This window comes from Xiphophorus maculatus, chromosome 15 (genome assembly GCF_002775205.1).
Source record: "Xiphophorus maculatus strain JP 163 A chromosome 15, X_maculatus-5.0-male, whole genome shotgun sequence".
Classification (NCBI taxonomy): Eukaryota; Metazoa; Chordata; class Actinopteri; order Cyprinodontiformes; family Poeciliidae; genus Xiphophorus; species Xiphophorus maculatus.
The window spans coordinates 7,139,036-7,155,925 of record NC_036457.1 but is presented as its reverse complement, the minus strand read 5'-3'; the positions used below and the strand labels follow the sequence as shown (position 1 = coordinate 7,155,925).

General features: G+C 39.6%; 1 protein-coding gene across 1 annotated transcript in view; it reads left to right on the top strand.

Annotated features, from left to right (window-relative positions):
* The window catches only part of tmem121 (transmembrane protein 121), a 59,659-nt gene extending 48,794 nt beyond the window's left edge, over positions 1 to 10,865 (top strand). Inside the window, exon 2 of the mRNA XM_023347372.1 lies at positions 8,043 to 10,865. Within this exon, the coding sequence (XP_023203140.1) occupies positions 8,884 to 9,828 (945 nt within the window). The 5' untranslated portion in view covers positions 8,043 to 8,883 and the 3' untranslated portion in view covers positions 9,829 to 10,865. The remainder of the gene's footprint in view (positions 1 to 8,042) is intronic.
* The last annotated feature ends 6,025 nt before the right edge of the window (positions 10,866 to 16,890 follow it).

Here is a 16,890-nt window from a genome sequence, read left to right as displayed (position 1 = left end):
CACGTACAGCCTGTACAGCCTGCACAGCCTGCTCCCTGTACAGCCTGCACAGCCTGCTCGTACATCACAGGGCACTGAGACATACAGGACAAACAATCATGCACACTCACATACACTCCAAATGGCAATTTAGAGATCAATTAACCTAAACGTCAAGTTTTCTGGCTGTGGATGGGAGCCAAAGTACCCAGAGAGAACCCACGTGTCCACAGGGAGAACAGCAGAGCAATATTGATAAATTTAAGACAGCTATGTGTAATAGATATATATCACGGTTCCAGACTTGTCAGCAGCAGATAAAGCTGAAAAACAGCATGTAAATGAGCCCACGGGAGACACATTCTGTGTTACTCCAATTTTTCTCAGCTTATTTATTGAACAAACCATCTCATCTAACTGTCTGCACAGCCCAATTTGTAGTTCAGTAATTTACTGGATAAATGATCTATGTATACATATTCCAACATACACAGAAACATCAACATTAGCTTTTCTCAAACCAGAAATAATCCCATCAATATATTTTTTGTCACAATTCCATCAGGTAACATATTGCTTTGGTTCACTGCACTTTAAATGCGTGTTTAATCACACACACCGACATATCTTATGGGCCCGTAGCTACAGTATGCTAACCCACTAGCATCACGACATGTTGGCTACTTCCGCTAGCCACTGCAGGCTCCGGAACACAACAAAACTCTTCCAGCGTCTTTAACAAGTTCACACATTTCCCTAAACATTTCCCGAACATTCCCAGATGATAAAAAAGTATTTTTAATAAACTTGAGTGTTATTCTCACCTGAAAAACAGCATGTAAATGAGCACACGGGGACGCACTCTGTGTAGCCTATAGGAAACAAGCGCCACTTGCCATAAGCTACATATCAGATGAGCCATTGAAATGCAAGGCTCTACCTCTGTATTAGTATGACAGAGGTAGAGAAAAATCTGCAAAGCTTGTTTTTAGAACTGCCGAAGCCGTCCGTGTTTAATGGGGTTCAGCACATCACTATGAAATTTATTTATTTAAAGTTTTTTTCTTTTCAGATCTTTACCCTCGGTGCTAAAAATTATTAAGAATGATGAATAGCCTGAAAGCGTTTGACGCCCTGAAGGCTTTAAACCGAACAACAAAGAAAACCTGATTTGAAGCAAAGTTTGTGATCTATTAACTATAGTATTCCAGTGGTTTAAAGATGTTTAGGAAATTTACTCAGCACTTAGGGGATGTTGTATGAGCAGCTAACATTTATATACAGGAAATTAAGCACTTTCATTGCAACCAGGTGGTTTATTAGTCCCAGCAAATTTTATAATCTGTCAAGGGATTTTATAATGTTATACTCTGTGATTAGTTTGTCAGTGCTTTGTATATCAACATGGTGGCAGAACATTATCAGTTTGTGAAAAATCGAAAGAGAGCATTTCTTGCAAATTGCATTCCTCTCTAAACGTTCCAGGATCTTTGCACACACACTCACAAAATCAAGTGCACATGGGTTAAGTTTCTATGTTCAGAGCATTTGCTTAGCTGAGCTGTAGTCTGTGTACTGGGGAAGCTTAAAGCAATCTGCAGCCTCTGCCAAAATCAGCCAAGCACTGACTGTACAGTAACACAAAGGACGGTGAAGAACACCTGCCGGGATGACGAAGATGGCCAGCGGCCAAGACAACATATGGTCTCCATTCTGGGCCTAATGAAGACAACCTGACATAAATATTGTACAAAACGGCCCACTATCGGGACCTGCACCATCCCGTTGCCGTGTTGCTGCCATTGAAATAAACATTAGATTATCCTTTCGATTTTGAAAGAGTGTGGTACAAAAAAAATAAGCAGAATTGTTTCTATAATGCTACTCATTTATTGTATAACAATACAGCAACTCGAAAGCGTAAACATCTCCTTCTCCTTTGAAGACTACAGGTAAAAAAAAAAAGAAGCACATAGTCCACAGCTGCAGAATAAAATGATTTTTTTCTGCTGTAAACAAGCACAAGCCTCACAAGGTGTACAAAGTGTCAGAACATATTCACATTAAAGCAAAGCCTCAGTGGGATGAAAGACTTGCCGATCTGCTGACTGTTTGTCTCACAAAACACACACATCAATCTAGCAGGACACAGTTAATTAAGTAAACAAGATGAATAAAGGAAAAATTTTTATTCATGATCTTCAAAAGAACAACCTGGAAAAAGCACAATTCAGATAACATTTTAGGCCTTAATTCGATGTGCAGTCTACAAATCCTCCAAGCTGCTACACTTCCAGATGTTGTGAATCTCTTCTGTGACAACAAATCTAACAACTTTGTTAGATTTGTTGGATAACATGAGTGAATAACTAGAATGAAGACCAAAAAACCCACCAGACAGGAGGAGTTTAAGAAGGAGTAGGTCCTTAAAAAAATTCTCAAACTTTCAACATCCTCTGTTGAAACTCATTTGAAGACAGAAAGAGTACATCAGAACCAAAAACCCATCAAGACTTGACAGTCCATCTATTCTGACAGTCTAGGGAAGAAGTGCATTAATTAGAGAAATGCAACCTAGAATCTCAGACAAGCCTGGATTTTTTTTTTTTTCACAGATGCATACCACACTGTTCAGATTTTCAGTTGCTTTTTCAGTTTTGATTTCCAAAATGCTAAAAGAGGAAGGGAACAGCACTGAAAATCACAGACCAAAATAAAATTTGTTGTAATGGTGTTGGCTGCTAAACGTCTGTTCTTGCTGTGATCCATGTGGAGCCTTGTGGACATTTACAGACACAGATTGCTAGATAACCCTCTGACAAAGAAACTCTGGCCAGAGAGATAATAACCTGGACCACAGACAGTATAATAGCTTCCCCCTGTGAGGGAATGTTGTCCTACCAGTTCACAGTCCTCCATCCTCACTATTTATAGTTCACCATAATTAATACGCTGTAATTGAAGTCTGTGAGGAGTGCTTTACACAGAGTGCTACCCTCAAAGGCCCTTTGCTCCTACAAGGAAAAGAAATTCAAGCAAAGATATGAAATGAGGGTTGTCACATCTGTCCAATCTCATATCTGTGGACATTTCTTCCTAAATTTCCTTCTAATTCTGTTAACATCCATGACTGATCTTCTGCCTTGAGCTATGCATTACACATGCAGCACAGAGAGCACTAAATGATGCTGTTAATGCCTGCTGTCATTTCATAAAGACAAAGACTGAAAATATTAATAATCATCTAATCTCTGATCTAATCTCTTGCTTCCAGTTTCATCGCTCAAACTGAATTACGCCATTGGCACACTGGGATCCATGTTTTGCATGCTCCAGTCATAATTCCCCAGACTTTTCGAGCCACTCAATTTACCACTTTCGTATTAGAGCTCGGGCTCTAATCTGTTCATTTGGGAAAGAATCCCAAAGTCTTTTCTGATTATGAATGGCATTTTGGTGCAGATATGATGTTTCTCATAAGTGGGTGTTGTCCTCTTTATTGCCCGTTAATGATCCACAGCATTCTGCTAATCAGTCAATTAATCACCATCTTGTGATTTTAATCTCATACTTAAGCGCTGCTCCACATAATGGGTTTTAAACAATCAAATCCGCACTTGGATTACAATTTAGGCTAATTCTGGTGCTGTACTCATATGCTGGGCCTGCTCTGCCTGACCATAAATCAAGATGCTTTTCAGATACCCAGTTATTTTCCTGCTCTGCACTCAAGGGCACCAATCAAAATTGTCACAAGGCACCACAAAAGATGCATTTTCTCTGGATCTATTAGTGTACACAGTGGGCTTTTTAAATGATGGGGTTGCCTGATGAAAGATAACCTCTCAAAAATCACATTCAAAGAGGCCAATTTTCCTTCAGTGATTTCACGCTGCAGGTCTGAAAACAAACTCATGTTTATTCATCGCATACTTAAAACACTCACACGGTGAGCTCAGTTCGCCGTGATGGGAAAGAAGTAGAAGTCTCCAAATACCAGACATAGACATAGCGGCGGAGCAATTTACAACACACACTTGCAGTTATTGCATTTGACCTAAACTAAAGCCACAATGAAGTTAATCAATGTTGCTAAAAGTTTAGGAGTTGTTCTAAAATGTTCAAAAACTCACGAGGGCTTTGTACCTGAGGGGCTAACGATTCAGGCTTGTGTTTTTCTTTTTTTTTTTTTAATTCGTTGTAAAAAATGAAGTAAATGAAGGACCTTTTCAGGTGGAAAAAAAACGTTCAATGTAGTGTTCTTTATGAATAAGCTGGGTAACATCTTGTAGGATGATGTTACACAGGAAATTAAGTGCAAATTACAGAGATCTAAATGTAAGACTTAAAAAACAATTTCAAGGGTAAAAGAAGACAAAGGTATGTATGTGTGTGGGAGGGTAGTGCATACAAATAAGAGTATGAAGCAGAAAAAGTAAACCAGGGAGCATATATACTAGCCAGAGTGATTAATGGATAGAAAATAGGTGTGTGATTACTGATATGGTGCAGCTGTGAAGCATAAGGATGCAGCAGAAACTAATAAGGCGGAGATAATTATAATATTCAGCAGATTTGTTCAAAGACAACATGTTTTTCTGGCATATAGAAAATCTGCTATGCTTATCTGTCTGAACATATATATATATACAGTATATATACGTGATGTGGGGGTGTGCATGGGGGTGGGGGTGTGTGTGGTGTGTGTATAAAATGCATCACTTGTTCTTGTGTCTTGTAGGATGGGGTTTCATTTTCAGAGCTGGCCAATAGAAGAAAAGTTGTATTTGTTTACATGTTATTGGCTATGTGCTAATGTAGTCAACTGAACCCTTGGTGCATGTTATCTTTGTTTTTCTATTCCTATGTAACATTCTCAGCGGATGCCTCACTGTGCTGCCATGACCTGTTTTTTTATGTGTTTGTCAGCAAGCTGCAGAGGGGAGGCAAAGGACTCATTTCCATATTCACAGATGCCATAACAATAAACATGCAGAGATGTTGAGTTATCTTTATTCTGATGAAAAAGGCAATTAATCACAATAAAAAAACCCATATATATCCATTGGTGACTAAAGAGTTTATAGAATTTTAATTGCAGCCTGGAGGAAGACCATCAGTGCAGTCAGATGGTGATACTACAACATGAGCTGATGTTATACTGACAGTTTTAGCTACTGATTTAGGCTGAAAGTGTCAGATGGTGTGCTGGGATTGTCTGCTGTCAGTAGGTTTTATTTAAGCAGTTGTGGCTGAAGCAGAGAGGTGGGGGTCGGTAAACTTCTCAACTGCAGCCGCAGCATTTTTGCAGACTTAGTTCCACATATTAATATTCTGCATGAGGACATGTTTAAAACAACACTGTTCATTCAGTACACATGTGGCAAATTGAGAGGGCTTTACTGAAAAAGTCATATATAAAAGACTATATATAGTATATATCCTCACTATTGAGTGCACCTGAGTTTAAGCCACACCCGCTGTAGATCTATAGGCCACATTTGTCTATAAGCCACAGGTGTCTACGTTGTAACATGAGATATTTACACAAAACAGGTTTTTTTAACTTTTAGTTATGAGTTATGTATCGGTAACATAAAAAAAAACTGTATATGCTTTCCTGTTTTTTTTACACTGCCACAAAAACATAACAAATAAAAAAATTGATAGCCTACCAATGGGCTTAGAGTGAAGTGAAGAGTCATAGTACCGATGTAAAATAAAATTTCCCAACTTAAAAGACAGTGAGTACTCTGAAATGGGTTTAATTATCATGGACGTGTGTTCCTCTTTAATGTTTAAATAATGTTTAATGCATAATGAGTTGTAGTGTGTTGCTGCTCAGATACTTGTAATTCCATCGTCTCGGTGTGGGATGGTTATCATCACATTCTGAATTTTTGTCATGTTTGCATTCCAGGAGCCATCTTTGACAATAGATGTGCTATAGTGAACATAGCATTTGTGTTTATTTCAGGTTTTGCTATAATCAAAATGAGGTCACTATTACTGCAGCGATTAGCTGCTGAAACTTAAGCATCACAATGTTCTTGGCTCTGGTGCAGACTTATTAAGTTTTTAGAGCTTCATTATTCTTACAGTACAATGAGAAACACTAGAATAGGCTGAAGGAAACCAATTGGATTGCCAAGCACTAAGTTAAAGAGAATATTGCATATTAAATTATGTTTCTATCTGGGTCACTACATTAACTAAATTACCCTAATTGCTCTTTTTCTGGATTGGAAGAATACTTTTGGATGTCTACATTACAGAAGTTTTCAAAGTGACTTTATTTAACCAGTTTGTCGGATTACTGCCAGGGCTTTTCAGAGTGTTACATTTATATCTTGATTTAAATGGTATCTAGGCTGACATAAACGTTAATGTGATTCATAAGTGTTTAGCCGGAGGGATCCAGTGACAGCAGGAGCCGACAGAACAGAGCAGAACGACAAGTTCTGGTTTCTGCTAAGGTAAAGCACATTTGAACAGAAGGAGATGTTTCTGCTCTTTTAATACAGTTAACATTCTTGTTACCCAGCCCCATTCTGTGTTCATGCTAATGTTTACACATGCCGTTTTATTTATGGATGAGGCCAATGCCCAAGGTGGGTTCCTGCTGGGCATTCAGCACCTGGCATGTGTTGGTTTTTTTGGGGTTTTTTTTTTTTTAAGAGACAGATGCCCTTTGAGTCATCTCAAATCCATTCTGTCACACGCTCCAACAAACATAGCAGCTAAAATATTTAACAGGACAAAAAAATATATATATATATATATATACATACAGTAAATATAGAATATCGTTTTTTGTACAATGAACAGTTCCAGCCCTATTTACTGACACACCTGGTAAAGAAGTTTTTCATATAAATTCATTGCTGATTGGAGCAGCATAATCTTGCACTGAAATAATTTTAAAAAATCAAAGCTTTAGATGGAATGAATTTATTCAGTGTGCAAAGCCTCCCATGTATGAAAGTAATGTATTTTTTTCAATCTGAGAATGAGCAGGAAAAAAATAAAGTGGAGAAGGGAAAAATGTTTAGGTTTCAAAACATTATTACTTTTTAAATTATTTAGAAAAAAAAATTCTTCAAAGTAGCATGATTTCTACATGGATTTAAATGTACATGACATTCTTTATGTTTATGATTAACAATGCAACTTTATATCTTGTATTAAAACTCATCTTTTATTGTAAGACGGAAAGCCCACATTTGATTTAATGCTCATTCAATAACAGTTTTTCATAGTTTTAAACCCATATTTTTGTTACTTAGCATTGAATGTCTTTTTTTACCAACAGAATGAAGGCATCAAAGTTCACAAATCTCTATGTACTACAGGATAATACTTTCTAGATTTAAGAAGTCTGAGTTTAGATTTAGTTAAAAACAATTACTCATTAGCATGAGACATTAATAGCCATGAAGTTTTATTTTTCATCCATTTTAGTGTGAGAACATGGTACTGCAATAAAACATAAATTTATTTTGCCATGAGTACCTACAAATGGCAGTCACTGAATATACTGCAATTATGGTCTCCTATATTCAGATTGGAAGCTGCCCAAGACTAACTAAAAATATTATCAGGAAATGAACACATGGCCGACATTTAAACCCATTTTTCTGCCAAGTAATATTAAAAAAGGGAAATACGTGTTCTGAGTAGTTAGCTGCTGTATGAGACTTGAAAATTGGGTTCCTGTAAGTTCTTCTAATAAGTCCTCTATTAATTTAAGAGCCGGAATTAAACGGCAACGCATTAGAGTGAATATATTACCATTGCCATGGGAGCCTATTAAGCCATGCATCCAGATGTCACATGACACATCACAGACAATAGAGTGGTAATGACATCCTGAAGCAGCGTTACGTGAGCAATATGTTCTGTCCCATCAATAGTGAAACAGGCCACGTTTGAGCCAAGCTGACACATTACTTTGCTTCTCATATATGGGCCGCTGGCAATGAAACTGTGTTATATGGCCCAGTAGTGCTGACAGGTTTCTTTCTCCCTCCCCCCTCTCCCTTCCTCATTTCTCCCTCCTGTAGGCTGTGGAGAGGCAGGCACGTGGCACGAGGAAGGAGGCAGGATGGATCTTCAGCTCAGAGCAAGAGCCTCCCCCCGGGGAAGCCAGCATCAGACGCAAGGCCTCACGGGCCGTTGACCTGCTGTCTCCTTGATTTATGGCGGCTGGGGGCTTCTGGCCACTGCAGCCTCCTCTCCCTTCTCTCCTCCATTTCCCTCCTTACACACTGCAGAACCACGAGGAGATACACACACTGCACCGCCGTCTGCAGGGTTATCCGAAGAGGGATTTCTCATACATGCAGAGCTGCCGTGCCCACATATCCACCTTTTCCTACACAGTTTCATCCAAAAATAAACACCTCCATAAACGTTCCAGCACTGCGGCACTGTGTCCCAACATCCCATCACAAGTCAATTAGAGCGAGACAGCTCTGAGAGCATCCCTCATTTGACTGTGTGCGGATTACAATCAGTCATGGTGAGTTGGGTGTGGAGCCCCTCAATGTAGCTGCTGCTGGGAGGCCGGGCTGGATCAATGGAAGTGCGCTGACTGACAAGAGGAGGCTCCTGTTTTCACTTGGCCTGAGAGGATTCAGCAGCCAGCATATCTCCACAGAAAGCTCCACTTCCAAACTGCAAAAACCATCTTGTATGATCTACCGTGGCACTCACTTAAAGTGGTATTTTATCCTCAGCCCTGCTTTATTTTGACATTTGCTTCAGTGTAAGCACCTTAAATACCTTTTATCCTCTAGCCTTTAAGGCTTGGAGTCTCCACAGTGCACATCAACTTCTACTTACATTTCCTTTTTATTTTTGAAAGCTGTAGCTTGAGAGGGAGAGCCAATTGGTGCCCTCACCATGGTTTTGCCGCCCCCAGATAAACGCCACGTGTGCCTGACCACCATTGTCATCATGACGAGCATGGCCTTCATGGATGCCTACCTGGTGGAGCAAAACCAGGGTCCCAGGAAGATCGGCGTGTGCATCATAGTGCTGGTCGGGGACGTTTGTTTCCTCATTGTGCTACGCTATGTGGCGGTGTGGGTCGGCGCCGAGGTGCGCACGGCCCGACGAGGATACGCCATGATCCTGTGGTTTCTCTACATCTTTGTCCTGGAGATCAAACTCTACTTTGTCTTCCAGAATTGCAAGGCTGACAGGAAGAGTCTGGAAACAGTGGCACGGAAAGCTTTGACGTTGCTATTATCTGTGTGTGTGCCGGGTTTGTATTTGGTTCTCGTCGCTCTGGATAGCATGGAATATGTGAGAACTTTCCGCAAGAAGGAGGACATGAGAAGCCGGTTGTTCTGGGTTGCTCTGGACCTGCTGGACCTGCTCGACATTCAAGCCAACCTGTGGGAGCCCCAGCGGACAGGTCTGCCCATCTGGGCGGAAGGCCTGATGTTCTTCTACTGCTACATCCTGCTGCTCATCCTGCCCTGTGTGTCCCTCAGCGAGATCAGCATGCAGGGCGAACACATGTCGCCTCAGAAGATGATGCTGTACCCGGTCCTCAGCCTGGTCACCATAAATGTCGTCACCATCCTCATACGTGGCGTCAACATGGTGCTGTTCCAGGACAGCCGAGTCTCCACCATCTTCGTCGGCAAGAACGTGGTGGCCATCGCCACCAAGGCCTCCACCTTCTTGGAGTACCGCAAACAGGTGAAGGAGTTTCCCCACCCGCAGAACGCCATAGCTCTGGAGCTGCAGCAGAACTCCGTCGCCCACACGCAAACGCTGCCTAACGCCACAAGTCTGCCGCACGAACCTTCACCGGCGCAGGATGTTATAGACACATGACCGCCAGCGCCAGATTTAGTCCCGTTAGAAACAGACTGAGAGCTTCAGCAGAGAAGGAGAGCAGGGGGATGGAGAAATCAGCTGCATGACAGGATGAAGTTCCGCTTCTTGTCAAGCTCTTCTCAACTGCATTGAATCAAGAAAAGAGATTTTTAGCAACACCTGCCTGTCAGAAAATTCTGTCAACCTACACTTGACTCTAAGTGAACTGTGCAGACTAAATCAGAACATTTTTAAATTGTGCTGTTGTGTTTTTAACTGTCTAACATATTTTAAAAGTTCTAACTTTACTAAGAAGACATCTCCAAACTGTGCAGCCCTGTGGCATTTTGTTCTGTAAAACGGACAGTGGGTTCCCTTTCAGTGAGTAGCTTGTATTTTTTTTTTTATGTCACTTTTTTGACAGTGCATCTGTGGCATTTCCTTTATATTCCAGGAAAGGACAAAGCACTCAGTGTGAAGCAGAGATGGAGAGGAAGTAGAGGAGAGGAACAGAAATTGACAAAAAAAATCTGTCATGATGCGCTCTGTGCACGAGCAAGGTCAGCGGCTTTCTGTGTTTTCTTCAGCAGGAAAAAAAACCCAAAAAAACAGAGCCATGTAAAGGCTACCATTTCGGTGCTTTACAATCACATGTCTGATGAAAACAGCAGCACTCAGCGACATAACACCAAACGTATTTAGCAGAGCGAGTGTTAAAAGTGCAGGTACATCTGACGGAAATGCGCTGGAACTTTAAGTGGAAAGCTGTAGCTGGGTGTCATTATCTGCAGACGAAATGAGATACGTTGATGTCAAAAAGAGAACAAAATGACAGCGGTAAGATTACGCTCTCTTTTTGTTGCTTTCTGTACTGTACATTCCTCAAGAAAAAGTATTTCAAGTTTTGAAGGCTGACAGAGCAGAACTCAGAGAAAGAAGAGACAAAATAAAATGTAACAATGTAGAAAAAGAAACTGAAGAAGTTTTTCAGTTCATTATTATTATTATTATTATTATTATTATTATTATTATAGTATGTACATTCTTTACATGTTGGAGGCCAATAATGTTTTAATAAAAATATAAATAAAATAATATTAATAATAACAGAATTGTTTTTTCCTTTCTATCTGATTGTCTATTATAATGAATCTTTTTTTTTAAAGTAACAAACTTCTCCAACAGCAATACAACCTATAATCGATCGCTCATCTGCTTTGTACAAAAGCCTCCCTCCCGGTGCATAAATATTTAGACGTAGCAGCATTCTCCTGGTTTGTCCTACAGGGTTATTTCTCTCTGCCTAAGGCTTAATATTTTCAGAACGGAGGCAACAAATTCATGTTTAAAATTAGATAAAAATGCAGGAACCTTTCCTCGCTTTGTCCCCCTTTTTTGTCCCAGTTCTCATTATCACCTTCCCAGTTGCTTTGTTATTCTCTTAACAGTAATCTTCTCTGTTCTGTCTCCGTACCAAATCTGACTTTTTTTTTCTTTGTTCCCCAGGGAATGAGTTGCCTCCAGATTTTCACAGAGTTTTGTAATAACATCCTAGAAGGAGGCAGAGAGGTCAGTCGCACGAGGGAAACCACTTTACAGCCATCAGAAACAAGAGAAACAAAAGTTAATTGTTGATCTCAGCTCAAAGAGAAGCTGTCAGATGCTGAAGGAGCATCTGACAGCTCTATTAACAACACGGGTCAGAGGAAAAACATGCAATTGAGAAAAACTGGCAATCCCTTGCATAAAAATACTTTTGGATAACTTAAATTGTTCTAAATTCCAACTTTCTTCTAGTTTTGATTAGAGTGCTTTGAAAACTATTTCACATTTTGTCACAACACAAACCTGTGCTACAATAGTCTTGATTGGGATGTTATATGATATACCTACACAAAATCAGTGTATATTTGTGAAAGGAAAAGGATGCAAAAAATGTTTTTTGTTCAAAAATATACAGTACAGACCAAAAGTTTGGACACACAGTTGTGTCCAAACTTTTGGTCTGTACTCAATACAAATGTTCCCCAGGGAATTCAATGAGAAGGTGTGTCCAAACGTTTGGTCTGTACTGTATATCTCAGCCACCTGAACTAATGTTTTGGGTTTTTTTTTTTTACAATTAAAGATGCAATTTTTAAGTATATCTGCTGGATATTTACACACCTAAAGACTGAAAGTTTGTGTATTAATTACTATTTATTGTCTGTAAAGACTTCAAGTTCACTCATAAAAGCTAATTTTGGTCCCATTTGACCAGAGGACATTTGTACACGTTTGCTTTGTCCCTGGGAAACAGGAACCTGAACTTTCCATGGATTTTTTTAAACAGCTTTTTCCTTGCCTCTCTTCCACAAAGGCTAGATTTGTGGAGTGCATGACTTGTATCTGTTCAGTCAGCTCTCCGAGAATCTGCTTTCACTACATGATTCCATCACACTAATAATGATATTAAATTACACAAATGTCAACTCTGTTAATCATCACGAGACTTCAGTAGGCAGTTGGTTGCGCTGCACTGTTATGCATTACTTTGTATTGTAAAATGTGAAAACGTTAAGGAGTTATGAACACTTTTCCAAGTCGCAGTACATGCTCTTCTAGAGCAGTCAGGTGGGGCATTGCAGCTTTCTGTGATCAGATCTTGTGGATCCAAACTTAGAGAGTAATCCAAACATTCTGAGGTATACTGTGAGGGTGTGCATACATAATCATACTGATCCAAGCGCTACAAGCTTCTGCAGCCTGAAGTTAGTTTTTTATTTTTCATGAGTCTCACTGCAACTCTTCCCAAAACGCCATCCGCCTGTCAAGTTTCTTCCGACTCGGTGTGAAGTATACCTGGAAGCTGTCGTCGTGTAGCTGCAACTCCTGAGCGAACCTAAACTCTTCCTACCTCTGAGGATATTATAAACCCGCAGCCTTTTCAGCTGCTCCTTGTCTCATTTTTCTCATCATCATCGGGTAGAAGAAACCCGAATCCTTTCATCTGACAGCCTGACAGATGCATCCTGAATTCTACTCTGCAGATGGAAAACCTGGCCACTTCCTGAATGTTTTTTCTTTTTTATCTGGGTGTGTTGTGTGCCTGCATCTTTTCCGTGGGTCTGATACACTTAATCCAGCATAAAGGCATCATTAGTAGATCCTTCTGCTGTCGAATCAAGGCAATGAATAACAAGTCTCTGCATTTAAAATAGTGCTGATTTAAGTGCTTGACGGTATAAGGTAGCGGTAATTACAAAAGATCACAAGATAATCAATTTTGCAAAAAGAAAAAGCAAGCAATCAGAACCAGACCAGCACAAAAAAATCAAAGATCATTCAGTTTCCTGGCAGCAACAAGTGGCACACAGGTGCATCCTCAGCCCTGATTTACTCAGCTAGTAGTTGGATAAAACATTTTCTACAATTCTTTAAAAGAAGAGCGATTTAATATCGAGCTGTAATTGTGCCAAAGGTTTGCTAATGGGAACAGAGTTACTTTTTTGCAACTTGCTAAGAGATATTAATCCAACCATTTCTCAGTGTGTGTAGACGGTGCCTATGAAACCCACTCACCCTCCTTGGACGCTTTACCTTTTTTATTGCTTTTTACAGAAGTTTGCAACCTAAGCACATAAAATAAGTAGATCTAGAAGCATTCACTGGTTGATCAGGATTCCTGGCCTTAACACAAAAATTTACAGTAATTTACATTTGCGTATCCAGTTTTTTGTTTTTTTATAGTTTTTAAATTTCAACATCTATGTGGAACAGTTCCAATGAAGACCTTTATGTGTGAATGTGTTTAAATGATCAGATATAAGGTGAGCCGATTAGCAAGACAAAACAAACTTGTTTCATCACATTCTGTAACTCTTGCTGTTCAAAACGCTACAGTCAGCTAACTATACTCTACGATGCGCTACAATACCTTTTTCTACCATCTCATGCCTCACTTTGGCCTCCTGTCAGCACTGAATCGCTCCAAAAGTGTGCTGTGGCTGTAAGCACAATCGAGATCAAAGTTCACCCGGTGCTGCGCTGTAAAATCCTGGCTGAATAACTGGGCTGCCTGTAGCCCAGGCTGTCCGGTGGAAATAATTGCACTTCTCTGTGCAAACAGCTTCTCCTGGCAAAAGAGCTGCTTCTTTTTTTCCCCAAATACCTCCAATGTCCTGGTGTTTCTTTACTACCTCGTTTATTGTGTGACCACCTTTTCTTTCTTTTTCATTTAAGATTTTACTAATGTTTTCATGAGTTGCAAAAAGAATTTCGTCGAGGTTTGTAATTAGAAAAAAAAACAATAAACAATAATCCAAACTATAAAATATGACATTTCCAGTGATGCAGTGCAGCTTTATCATTACATATATCACAGTTTTAACGATGGAGAGCTGGACTGAAAACAGACAAACACAAAGAACTAGTCCACGTCTCCTAAGTATTTAATACTTCACCAGCCTGAAAAATCAATATGTTTCTATAGAGGAGATTCCAAGGGAAAGAGACTGTCAGATTGCACAGATACCAGAGGTAGAAAACTGATCCTGCTCATTCTGTTATGATTGGCCGTTAGATGAAAATAAATCAATAAATAAAATGGACATGAGAAATAATGAATCTCATTTCGCATGTATTTTGTCCGCTTTGTCACAAATCATCTTGCAAATAGGCAAATCTAGGACTGCTAGGAGGAGTTTGCGAAGAGAATTAAAGTTAGCACAGCATACCCATTATTAGTGTCCTTGACACTAACAATTTTTAAAAAAATTTTCATGGCTGTTTTTAACCTTTTGTGACTCAGAGAAAATCTAATAAATTCAGTTATTTTAGAAAAAATATTCAGTTTGCTTGATGAATTATAATTCAACTCTGAAAATGAACAGTTAAACAAACCGTTACAAGCCCAAAGCTATAATGAAGTCGTGATGATAATTAGTGTTTGTAGACTTTTTTTTTTTCTTTTTTTCTTTAACCAAAACTGTCTGAGGATGATAAGTAATACCTAACTGCTCTACAACAGTACAAAGCCCTAAATGACTACACCTGGACGGACTGTTCTTGACTCAGTCTATTTAATTAATTTTCCCTGTCCTACAATGGATCTTATCTCAGTTGTGTCATTACATTATATGCTGCTGGAGATCCGAGAGCAATTAGATTCTGTTAGCTGGTCTCTGCGCCTCAATGCACACACTGCATTACACCGTTTACTGTCCATCATCTGTCACCTGCAAGAGGATATAACTCATCCTAAATAAACTACCTTTCAAAATCCTGTCACCTTGTGCATTCTGCTGTCACACCCAGGCCTCCCTATTAGCGGCATCCTTGTTAGCAAGGACAGCTGTTAATCTAAATTTGATGCTGTTCAAGATAAACAAGTAGATAAAAGAAGAAAAAAAAAATCTAATTACACACCTCATGCACCGCTAAATGATTTGGGGTTAGAGATGTGCTACAGCTCTGAAAATTGAAATGGAACCAGTGTTATTCTCTAATTCTAAGATGGATTATTGTGAGGGGATAAAATGTCTAAGAATTTGGTGCCTATTTCAGCAGATGATGATGATGGCCCAGCTGGCTCTCTGCTGCAGCTGAATTCACATTATTGAGCCTCTTTAATGCTGCCCGAGCAGACATTTCAGCAAAATGCGTCCGTCGGAAGCAAGGAGCAGGTTCCGCGCTTAATTAAAGAAATCCTTTACGAAAATGAGCTTCACAACCATTACAGGTACTGCTCAGTAACTTTATGTCCATGACCCCGGATCGAGTCTTCACTGCGGCCTGGATCACAACTCACGGTTAAGCACGCAGTGCCGTGCCACAAATGTTTGAATAAATCTCGTCAGCACAAGTGCTTGACGAAGAGGGGGGAAGTAAATGGCAAACTTGGGAATAACAATAAATTACCTGTGGCTGCCTCTGCAGCAGATCACCTTTCCAAGACCCTTCGTGCGACGGACTCATCCATAAATCAACAGCGCTGCGCATCAGGAATGTAATTGTGTTCCCTCCATATGTAATAACTCAGTAAAAGGACTCTCTCTGTCTGCACGTGATTTAATGTCTATCCATGACTTCCTGAAGCAATTAGTCTTCGCTAACGTCAATTGAGAGCCAATAAGAGGAAAGTGGCATTTCAAATTATGACGGACTTTTGACATACATGTGCTGACTTGCAAAACTTGTCCACTCTTTGCTCAACATTTTCAGCCAATAGCTTTTTTCCTATGTTGGGATGACTTTGGTCGCTACTCAACCCATCACCCCATATACCTCTATGCACAAAGTCATCTATATGGAAATCCTTCTCTAGAAAGATCATGCAAGAGCTGCACATTTAATCTTCACTGGACAACAAAGACTTTCCCTTAGTAATAATGCTAACGATCACAAAATACACTTTGCTGCATCATTCTCCTTTTCCCTTTCTTGACACCAAAAAAACTTAATTTACTCTTCTTTGCAATTTTCTTTGCACAAAAATGATCATTCTTAATGCCAGTTTGCTGACTCGGTGTTGCATGTTTTGTCATTTGTGTAAAATTTCTCATTGAAGAAATCCCAATACGTTTATTTTGGCTTCTTACATCTCAAAATGACTCTCTTTGAGATGTGCATGTAGCTTCGGGCATTAGTTTGTTGACCTATTAGCTTAAAATGGATGGACAAAAGCCATGGAATCAATGAATAAAATGTCTCCATAGAAACATTAAGCGTACATGATCTCCTGACCGACACAGTGTTCACACAGCAGTCAGCCACAACTTGCCCTCAGGAAGAAAATTATTGGAGTATTCTAAAAGTTGTTTGTTCAGTATCACAAAGAATGTTGTTTAACGTGACCATGGCGAGCCAAAGTCAGTTCATATGCTGCCGGAGGGAAAAGTAGTTTCTACAATGTGGTTTTATCAGCTTTAAAACATCCTTTAGTTTATCTTTATAGGGCACGAAACAGTAAACCATTTCTATGAAAAAGTACCAGTTAAAAACACGACTGAAAACTTCGTCACCTGGAACCCTGGCTTTATGTAAATCAACATTTAATAGGTTTCTTTCTTTCTGTCTTTTCCTTCCCCACTATAGACCTAT